This window comes from Halictus rubicundus, chromosome 3 (genome assembly GCF_050948215.1).
Source record: "Halictus rubicundus isolate RS-2024b chromosome 3, iyHalRubi1_principal, whole genome shotgun sequence".
Lineage (NCBI taxonomy): Eukaryota > Metazoa > Arthropoda > Insecta > Hymenoptera > Halictidae > Halictus > Halictus rubicundus.
Window position 1 is genome coordinate 11,618,037 of NC_135151.1, and position 11,001 is coordinate 11,629,037.

Consider the following 11,001-nt stretch of genomic DNA (forward strand, 5'->3'; position numbering starts at 1 on the left):
AGAGAGAGAGAGAGAGAGAGAGAGAGAGAGAGAGACACGGATACCATTGTGTTTCAGAATTTGACGAATTCGAGTGGTGAAGTACTGCTTGTAGTTGTGCGAGGAGATCAAATTAATTAAACAATTAATTGGCTTGAAACCTAGAGATGCTACCAAGACATTACATCAACTTCAAAAGCAACTTAAAAATGTAATTTTTATTCTGGACTCTGTTGTAGCAGTTTTTGTTCCAATTCTGCAACTTAATATCTGTAGTTGCTGTTTTACAGTGAAAAATATGGGGCTTTGATTTGATCAACTTTGAAGTGTTCAATTTCTCTATCCTGGTTCAGGCGTCAAAATTAGGGAAAGAGCCCTTGAATAGAAATTTTTGAAAAACACTCAGGAAATTTTTCAAGTCCACGTTGTGCCTCGTTCTAGACAATGGTCAATGTATAATCGAGTGATCTCCGGTTGCGTGATTCTTCTTTGTATAGTCTTCGATGATTCATGCGTTTCCAAAATGGCGGCGTTGGTGTTCCGTTCAGTCGTTCCTGATGGTCTCTGCCCTGTGCTTTTTTTAAACGTATTTTATAGTAATCTCAGCTTAAGAACGAGAGTGAGTGAGAGACGATCCCTTCGATGGTAGTGAAACGAGAGAAAGAAAAGGAGAGAGAGAGAGAGAGAGAGAGAGAGAGAGAGAGAGAGAGAGAGGAGAGAATCGCGGTGCAGAGAAAGGAGAGAGATAGAGAGCGAGAGATTTTTGCGCAGCTGACGAACGGTTTGTAAATTGCGTAGACGAAAAAAAAATAGTTAAATACTGTCGGCTGAAAAAAATGTGGAGGCGGTTTCACTATGTCGTATACCCTACGTCTTTTGTTTGTTTTGCGCCTTAGGCTTGCATTATTATTAATCTGATTATTATTATTATTAATTATCACCATCATCGTCATTATCATTATATTCTTATTAATTTTATTATTAATTTTATTATTATTATTATTATTATTATTATTATTACTATTATTGTGTATATGGTATAAATTGTAAAAAGGAACGTATTTACTATAACATATTCAGTTTTACGGGGATTCTCACAAAGATCCTTCGAATGAACAAATTGTTTAAACTAAAGTGAAGGAATAAATAAAATATTGACCAATTACAAGACAGTCTTCAATCACCCCCCGCGAATCCCATTCACGCATATACACACGGCTGCTATTCTTTTATGTAAATCGTGTATTTTTAAATAAAAACGATCAGAGATCCTCTACTGTACATAAAGTAGCTCCAAGTGAAATAAAAAGGATATTAATCAATCTTCTCGAGTTGTTTGCTGTCATTCCACCGAATCACCCAGTTACCCAGCATTCACAACAATTAAATAAGATCAAAACAATTCTTCTAATAATTAGTAGACTGTGAATTTTTACGTAGAACACCTCAATGTCCTATTTATAATACAATACAATTCCATAATACAATTTTTCAGGTCATAATTGTACTGTTCCAAGTGGTATTTTTTCTCGGATCTTCTTATAGAACGTGAAAAGACGAGTCCAACGACTATAATGACCATACGCTTCTAATCATTCAATCTCGGGATACTTGTGTCTGAAAGCTAACATAATTGATTCTTTCAGACACGAATATTTGGAAATTGAATGATCAGAAGTACGTTCATTATACTCGTTGGACCCGTCTTTTCACGCTCTACAAGACCGTCCAAAAAAGAATATAGTATACCATTCAAAAATGTTCCGATGACCTTGAAATCCCCTAAAATAATGACCTCGAGAGTCCAGAGATTCGAAAAGAAGATCCAAAAATGTCACGTCGCTGAACGAGTTAAAACAACAAATCTCTTCAAGAACACCTGTTCAATACAAACAAGCAACCATAACCGACTACCTCCTATTGTCTTCTCTAACCCTCCTTTTCCACCTCCACGTACCAATCTCCACCAGAAACGCCAACACACCACTCCCAAGGCCCAAAACGAGAATATAAAACGCAAAGTCGAGACCCTTCAGCTTCATCACTTGATACCTCCTTTTCCTATCGTCCACCTTCTTCATCCACTTCCTCAGGTAAGTATCCACCGACTTCTCCCACCAGAAGGTGATCAATCCTCCATCCGACAGGTGCATCAACAAATCGCTAACCCTATCTTTCATCAGCCAATCTGGCCTAACAACGAAGGCGGTGAACAAGGTCTGTATCCTGTGCTTCGACAGGTACAGGTTCTTTTCGAAAGCAATCCTGAGCAACTCTGTTCTATCAGCAACGCATGCTGCGTTCACGTGAACCTTCACTTCCTCGCTGCAATCCCAATGGTTCACGGTCGTCGTTCTCGAGAACAGTGTATCGTCGAAAATCGCATTTTTGTACATGTGATAAGTATAGAGGGAGAACTCGGACTCTATCAATTCTTCCGTGGAGTCTACAGTCAATCTAGGACTGGGCGACGTTAGCAACGAGGACAGGTTGCTCTGGAAGCTCGAGGAAGTTAGCATGAACAGCAGGAACACTGTGACCAGATAGATCCTGAAGGCGCTTCTCTCAGGGAACCTCATCATCGAGATAGTCAGCGTCATTCTCACCACTTCTAAGCTTGCGTCTACGATCCCTCGATGAAGGAAGACTCCCAGGAACACCACAGTGCCTAAGCATACTATGGCGATTGCTAGAACGAACATAGGGTTCATGAACTTGAGGATCTTATTGTAGGTTGTCTCGTCTTCAGGGTATCTGGTCAGGATGCTTATCCCTGAGTTCTGGACGGGGTAAGTGGTCGTCGTGTTAGGCTTGTTGAAGATGTACTGGCTGTTCAAGAGTAGATCGTAGACCCCTGTTGACACGAGCGGCAGGAACTCGTAGTAGTGAGTGGTGTTTAGGATCACGGTTAGGTGTACAGTCGCGTTTAGCTTCTGCCAGATTATTCTGGCTAGCCAGCCGTCTAGGCCGCTTAGTTTCGCGAGACCTTTTATTTCAGGATCGATCCGTAAGCTTGGGGGACTGTCCAGGGCTATTGCTCTGATCGTGTGACCACCTAGTGTCCTTGTTTTGGGAAAACTCAGGCTGTCGCAGTTCAATCGACCTGTGGATGTTGGAATTATTTCATAGTCATTGAGAATATTACTCGAAGAGTGTTAATTAAATATTGAATTGACTCCTGTGCCTGCAATCTGTGCAGTTTTGTGGAAGCTAGAGAATAAGTTTCTTATTCAATTCTTAGATGATAAACGGTGCTTGTGAAATGCGTTATACAGTGAATTCTTGATATATGTCAGCAACGCGGGTCTTGCAAGCGTCGTATATTGTCTAGGAGACATACCCGAGCTGTGTTATGTTTAAAACACTACTCGGCGTCCGAGGCCGCCGCCATAACTCCGCGACATATATCATCGAGGTCTTCGTGACACATATAGAGAAATCACTGTATTTCTTTGGAAAATCAGGAAAATGATAGTGCAGTTAAGTTTAATAGTTCATAATTGTATAATTGTATGAGTGTATTGTTACGAACCTGGGTCCAATTTCTGCGACAACAGAGTCCAACGATTCTCATGATGATTCTCAGGATTGTCATTTTCAGTTACTAGTTGCCACGATTTCGGCGCCCAAGAAGTGAAAGGGTTGAAGGTATACATTCTATAATTATTACTTTGATTATCAATGCACGCGAACGTCGATGACAGTAGTTCTTCCTCCCACATGATTTTCAGAAATTGATAAGCATTTTTGCAGCTAGCTTGTGTCGTCCGATCGTCCATGATTATGTACAGAGCAGAAGGGTTCCATAAACTTGTACCTCTTAATGTTGTAATGATGTTCTTTAAATGATATGTGGAGGGTACGGTGATTAAAAACGTGTGTAGATTTTGATCCAAGTTTGTTCTATAGGGAAATTGTTTTATGTCGTTGATGTTGATTATGGAGACTGATTTCAGGAACTCTTTCGGCCATTTTATGACAGTGTTCGTACTCGTTAAGACACTGACAGTGTTTTGGTGTGATGCGTTGCAATTGCTCAACACTGTTGTCTGTGAATAGAAGGTACAGTCAGTGAAAGTATCTGTGCAATAATTTTTTCAGAAAACTGAATAGACTTTACCAACACTTCTGTGAGAGCTCCAAATTGATCCAACTCAATTTTTAGCCTCGATTGAGCCAATAGAGTATGAGCATATATTATCAATGCTAGAAGGTTATTCTTACTGTTCATTGTTGGACAAATTCCATGATGTTTCCGTATACAGTTTTTAAAGAAGACTGACAGAAGACTGGCAAGAGACTGACAGAGCTTCGCTACTATAGTACAATTTATTTGTATTAGCTTACTTCAACATTTACCAAGCAATTTTCTATGTCTAATCATGGACATCTTCCTTTCTTGATTATAGACTTCTAAATCCCACAGGGCTTTCTGCGTACTATGCGGTAACAAAATCCAAATTATTTCGTAGAATATGATGAATGAATGCAAATAGCTCAAGATCATAATCTTTAACACTAGGAACTTTTTACTTTATTTTCTATCGATTTTATAAAATATTGATAACACAGATTGAACTGGATAAATTCAATAAACAATCTAGGGAAGGAAAAGGATCGGGAAAAAGCAACATACATTTTATAAGCAAAGAAACCATTATTTAAACAATTAAGCTTGAGAGCCCCCTCTTTCAATGTCATATTCTCCTAAAAGAAAATTCGATTTTCTAAAAATTTCGGAAAATTTTGACGTTCTGACTTATCATTGACTTATACTACTGAATTTCGTGCCACCAATTTCAATATCATATTCTCCTAATAGAAAATTCGATTTTCGAAAATTTTTGGAAAGTGTTGACGGTCTGATTTGTCGTTGACTTATACTACTGAATTTCGTGCCACCTCCTTCGATATCATATTCTCCTAATACAAAGTTTGATTTTTCGGAATTTTCGAAAATTTGTCGAATTTCTACTAGGAGAACATTATAGAAAAAGAGATGGCACCAAATTTTCGTGCCATCTCTTTTACTACCATATTCTCCTAAACTTAATCCTCGCCTAATTCACCCGTAATTCTCCTCACTTTCTGAAATTTTCTGAAATTTTCGAAGACGTTAATTACATTCTAATAACGAATATTCCTGTCCAGGGTGGAGAAAGAAGAACACATTGACCGCTGTAATTAATATTCTTTATTTCTGACCAAGTAAATTACAATGTTACACGTGTACATATACAAAATAGAACAAAATAGAACAAAAATGTAGTTCTAGTGGTAGAGTACAGGTGATTGTAGCTGGTACCATGTGTAGTGTTGACGAGTATTTCTTCTCTTTCTGAGGATCGATCTTGATATGATCTACCTGAAGACTGCCGGTAGTCTTCTTCCCTGGCCTGAGAGCTACTGACCGCGAAAGATGCTTGCAGGAACTTAAAAAGTAAGCCGCGTAAAGTAGAGCTTGAATTGTTGCTCTAATAATTTCCCTGGCTACACAACTCGCGAACCGTAACACGAAAACAGTGAAAAAATCCAACTGACAACTATCTGTGAATATTAGTATTAGCAAGCACTGAATATTTCATATACTTCATTTCTACTAAGATGTGTAATATGATTTGGAGTCTGTACACATTTGATCAGATTTGATCGCGTTTTGTTTTGTGTGAGACACGAAACCCAAGCTCATCCGAAAAATGAATCCGAGTGGAAACTACAGGATGATCATTTCCGGAACGATTTTTCCAAAGTATGCGAGGGTCGAGTCTCTCGCTTGAGCCTTGCAAAATGTCTCCTTTCTTCTTTCCAGCTCCGATATCGTGCGACGATAATCTCGCCGACGAAAACCGCAGCGGCGCAAGAGTGTCCGATCGCGAGTATGCAAAAGCTGAACGTGATGTGCTTGACTTTCAGCGTCCTGAACTGCCTCTTATCGTTCAACCGCTTCCGTTTCCACTTGAGGACTATCTTCCGCAGGTTTCGTTTCCTCCACATCTTGACCAGGCCGGCCTCGACGGCGCCTCGTATCAGATCCGACACGCGGTTGAACAACGGCCAATTTTCCCGGGTCGCGTACACCTGCACACTTTGCTGTACCCTGTTTGATCGGTGCAGGCCCTCCTCGTTGCATCCCACGTACAGGTGAAGACAATCGTCGAAACAAGCGGAGTGCCGTGACCGAAGAACCTTCTGCTTGCACTCGTAATAATAATCGACACCGTGGAAACGAGATCGGAGCTCTGGATCGTATATGTACTCCGCGAAGAACCTGGATCCGTATATCTTGTAGTTTGAAGCCTGTGCGAAATTAAAACGAGCCTCTAAAATTTTACAATCAATTTCTCCAGAAACAATTCAGCGGTCAATGGTTGACGATCTGAAGAAATCTGATCTTTAAGAATTTTTCCGGGAAATTGAATAGATGCTATGTTTTCACCGTTGGCTTGTTTGATAGTGCAGATATTAAGCTACTTTTAGGCATTTTTCTGTTGCAAAATATTAACAAACATCTGAATGACCGCTTTCTCCTGGTTAGATCTGTTAGAGCTTTCCGGGTTAGAGATCTAGAAGAACGTGATCTTTAGGAATTTTTTCGGAGAATATTAGCGGGTGCCTTTTTTTAAACAATTAGCAGAATTAAAAGTGCATTCATTGTACTACTTGCAGGAACTTTTCTGTTGCAAAATCTTAAAAATTTCCCGTAGAAACTTTAACTCGTGTGGAGCTAGTTAACTAGTGAAGCGTTAACTAAATACGATCGTTTGATAACTACTGAAAGGATTTTGCTACCTTGAGGTCCTCCGCGGTTCTGATATTATGTCGAGAGACAGGTACAGTCAGCAACGAAGCCCAATGGCTTTGCAGCAAAGCGTTTATGATTAGAAACAGCAGGAACACGTTGCTGAAGAAAATCCTGTAGGCGGAGCACTGCGGCATTCGACGCATAGACACGCAAGTCAGCAAGCGAATTAGGTCTAAACTCGCTGATTGAACACCTTCGTGTTTAGCGAGTACTAGTAGTGCGATCAGGAAGACTATGACGTTCCCTGTGATCACTTCCGGCGACATGAAAGACAGAATCTTCATGTACTCGGAAATTTCGCCTGATCGCTGCGTGATCACGCAAAGACCGTCTTGTCCGTGAGGGTAGGTATGCCTAAACACACGTGCACGTAGATTCTCAATTTTTTGAACGATTCTATAATAGACAAGACAAGTAAAGAATTCCTTTTGTCACCTACAAAAGCACGCCGATAATTTTCATGAATTGACACGTATCTCCTAATTTTTTCTGAATAAATTAATGGACTCAACTTTTAAACGTGTACCTTATCCGAAAGTAAACACTCTGTACAACTTGTACAAATTTGTTTATTGCAATATCATAGCTCAATCAATTTTTTCAGAATGTTTCGAAAAAAATCTAAAATCGTACTTCGTTGCCTGAGAGAAGCAGTCAAGGAGAACATCAGCTTTACAAATTTTTTCAGAAAAAACGAGAGTACCTTTTTCCTAAACGATCGCCATGTCTAAAAGTGCACACTTCGGGCAACTTACACTAATTTTTTCATTGCAAAATCTTAGTTCATTAAATATCTACAGAATTTTTTAAAAAACCCTAACATGACACTTTGTGGAAACAGAGTACCATTTCAAAGTTATCGTAGAATCTCGGTCACTTAATTTTGTCTATGGTGTGAAAGGGGAGAAAGGGACCTTTCAATGGAACAGAGGAAGCAAATTATCATTGTTCAAATCAAAGGGAACTCGCACCAGATTTTCCACATCGCGTGCAAGCTTCTCACGTTCATGCCCATGTCCACTTCACCATTGGCCACGTCGGCCAGCATTCCCACTACGTTCCCGTGAGACCCGACACCGCCGAGCTCGTAAGCGGTGCCATTATGCACGTCCACGTTCAAGGTCACGTTGAGCTTGTCGAACACGATTTTCACGATCTCACTGTTGTCGCCGGTGAATCTGTCCAAGCCTGGCTTATCGGGATCTATGCTTAGGTGGGGCTTAAACTCGATCGCGTTCAGTCTGACCTCGTACCCATTTAGATCCGTCGTTTTGTCGAACCACAGACCCTCGCACATCCTTGGACCTGGAATCAAGGCTAACTTTATGACAGTATAATTCATCGATCTTACAGAATGATCTCCTGACTGTTAGTGTAAACGCAGACGTTTGACCAACTTCGATGATCCATTTTATTTCGGAATTTTTCTTAGCTGCTGCACCGACAATTTTAAAAAATATTGTAAATAAAAGGACGATGTTGCAAATTTTTCTACACGTAACCAAATGTTCAATCTGTCTTAGAAAAAAATTTCGAACAGACTCGAAGACTATAAGGGTCCAGAAAAAAATTGTCAAAGTCCTATTTGATCGTATCAATAATTGATAAGAGGTTGTACACAGCTCAAAGAATCGTCAACTTGGGCAATTTTTAAAAACATTAAAAACGAAGGAACGATGCCGAACATTTTTGTACATGTAACTCAATGTTAAATCTGTCCTATAAAAAAATTTCGAACAGATTGAAAGACTATAAGGGTCCCGAAAAAAAAATGATCAAAGTCTCATGTGAATTAAAACACCACTACTCAATCAAAAGGTACTTCCACTCAAAAAACCAAATAATAAATTAATTACCATCACGGTAGTTTCTCTTGAAAAGCACCCAAGGATGTCCAGCCTGTCCCCTAAATTGTCCCGCCTTGACCCACCCATCAGGAGCTTTACTAGAATAAGGATTATAAGTATAGATCATCAACCCATCAGCAGGATCGATGCACAAGAAGATTGTAGAGGCAAGATCGTATTCCCAGGCAGCCCAAAGAAATTGGTAAGCATTCGCACATCCATGGACCTCTGTCTTCTTGTCTATCAGAATATGGTAGCCATTAGAATTGGACCAGGTAGAGTCCTTTATCCTTTGCAGGAGCAGTCTCAGCAATGGCTGCGTGGAGGCAACCACTAGAAACTGGTTTAGTTTCCATAGTAGGTGCAGGAAATGGAACTGCTTGAACACTGCGAACGAGTATCTGCTTAGAGTGAATAGATCGAATACTGAGAACTCTGATTCTGCGATTAGGGCAATCGGTAAGTCCTTCAAGGTCGGCTTTTCGAGAAACTCTTCATATTCTCCTGCTAGCAGAAGAGCATCGTCTTTATCGAACACTGTGCAGTCTCGGAAAATCTTCATCTAAAAATGAAGATAGAATCATCTTTGTTGCGCAACTCGTGAAAATTGTTATCTAAACATGATGGGAAAATTGTTTTTACATTAACACTAAGTTTACGGAGCACTAGAAGTGACTGCAGTGCATTTCTCTATATATGTCGCCAAGGCTTGGATGATAAACGTCGCGGAATTATCCCCACCACCGCAGGGTATACCCCGTGAGGGGCCAAGAAGCTCGAGAGACCTCGAACGCCGAGGAGTGTAAACATAACGCAGCTCGGGGTATGTCATATATCGAGAACTCACTGTATTTTACATTACTTTATAAAAATAACAAAAATGTGCTGCCCAAATTTTTAGCCAATTTTTTTTTTAAACAACATATATGCAAAGAAATAAATTTGTTGAACAGTTCCTCATGGATGTGTCTTTAGAATCTTAATAATTATAAATTAAAAATATTAAAAACATTTTGACGGGTCCCGTGAACACAGTGTTCACAAGGAATTGGATTGGTGACTATAGAGGCAGTAGTTATGGTTTAAATAAATGTTTTCATCACTCTCGCTTGCAGTTGACAAAGTAGAAACGACAAGTTTCTCAATGGCATCTTGAATCACGCTAATCTGCTAACACAATTATCAGCTAGAATATAGCTCACACTACAAACAAGGAACATACTTTCACATTGCATATTCAAACTCAAAGATTTACTATGATTAGCATACCGTTTTCTCTATCAAGTCATCATAAGTGATCTTGCAGTCAGTCGTCGCATTAATCATCAACGTGACTATCGTCGAAAAAGTGCTCCAATCGTCACCAGACATGTTTTCCCAGTTTTCCTTGACTACGTACACGTCTCTCGAAAACTGGTTATGTTAATTCGCAGAATTAACGCAACCTGTCTCGAATGCAAAGTGCCCAGCTAATTTCGCAGTACTAACGTCTTGAACTTGATCGAGCAAATTGAGTTGTCGTTGCCCTGGGCTGCACTGTGTCAAGTGACGACAATGAGACTCAATTCCCATAACTAACTGAACTATGACTTTAGAAGCTTTCGCTTATTTTGCAGTACCTTTGCACTTGTTATTATCGACTTGCAATCATTAAACGCACGCAAAAGTTCTGCTGGAACTTCTCACATCGTTAATCATGGTTAAGGAACAAGGTGGACACTGGCACCTGTGCTCAAAGTTCCTCCTTTTTATACAAGGTGACAGTCATTTTCATACATAGTGGCCAGCCCTTTCGTCAAATGGTGTCCGATCCCTTTTACAGAAGGTGTCCATTAACTCGGATAGCAATCTAAATCGACTCATTTCCATTTTGATTCCTGCAGGTAGATAATACTCGCCATTTTCACGCTGTTCAACAGTGTCAATCATGACAATACCAAGAATTTTCTATGACGTTCAGTAATACATCGTTGTCGTTAGTCTTCATAGTTTTACCCCATATTTTTATGCCGTTAATTAATTGAATGTGATACGTTTATCATGATTAGGCAGCGGATTTTATGCATTTATGACAAAAAAGAGTGAGCGTAATTTCAAACAGTAACAAAATTAGATGTCTTTATTAGATAAATAATTATAACTAACTAAGATAATTAGATAACTGTCTACTTCGTTCCAGTGTGTAGCAGTTTAGGTAGAAAATTTTTATTTTGCATAAAGATCCACAGTCTAATCGTGATACCTTGATCTATTAAAATTTAAACAAACATTTCACTCTCCCATTCGCGAGTCCTTCTTCAGGTTCAATAAATCTGTAACGTCTGAATAAAATAGAGACTGAAAGTCTATGAAACTAACAGATTGTTTTCAACA

General features: G+C 39.5%; 2 protein-coding genes across 5 annotated transcripts in view; one reads left to right on the forward strand and one right to left on the reverse strand.

The window, feature by feature from the left end:
* Lilli (AF4/FMR2 family member lilliputian) overlaps nucleotides 1-1,147 on the forward strand; it is a 335,845-nt gene extending 334,698 nt beyond the window's left edge. For all 4 annotated transcript variants that reach the window (XM_076785359.1, XM_076785360.1, XM_076785361.1 and 1 more), the window contains one exon: nucleotides 17-1,147. The gene's annotated coding sequence lies outside the window, so the exon portion shown is untranslated. The remainder of the gene's footprint in view (nucleotides 1-16) is intronic.
* Nucleotides 1,148-1,841: 694 nt separating this feature from the next.
* Nucleotides 1,842-10,326, reverse strand: LOC143352215 (uncharacterized). Its single transcript, XM_076784544.1, has 14 exons — nucleotides 10,248-10,326; nucleotides 9,898-10,164; nucleotides 8,638-9,190; nucleotides 7,753-8,086; nucleotides 6,769-7,135; nucleotides 5,717-6,276; nucleotides 5,213-5,522; nucleotides 5,065-5,077; nucleotides 4,955-5,022; nucleotides 4,616-4,686; nucleotides 4,339-4,511; nucleotides 4,100-4,296; nucleotides 3,512-4,028; nucleotides 1,842-3,082 (listed from the first exon to the last, which is right to left on the reverse strand). Exons 2-14 carry the CDS (start codon nucleotides 9,997-9,999, stop codon nucleotides 1,890-1,892), a joined length of 4,458 nt encoding a protein of 1,485 aa, XP_076640659.1. The 5' UTR covers nucleotides 10,000-10,164; nucleotides 10,248-10,326; the 3' UTR covers nucleotides 1,842-1,889.
* Nucleotides 10,327-11,001: the final 675 nt, after the last annotated feature.

Coding starts and splice junctions, on each gene's coding strand:
- LOC143352215 (XM_076784544.1), bottom strand. CDS start 9,999: ATGTCTGGTGACGATTGGAGCACTTTTTCGACGATAGTCACGTTGATG. Junction 8,087..8,637: donor CAAGAGAAACTACCGTGATG/GTAATTAATTTA, acceptor CCTTGATTCCAG/GTCCAAGGATGTGCGAGGGT. Junction 4,512..4,615: donor GGTTTCTTTGCTTATAAAAT/GTATGTTGCTTT, acceptor TAGAAAATAAAG/TAAAAAGTTCCTAGTGTTAA.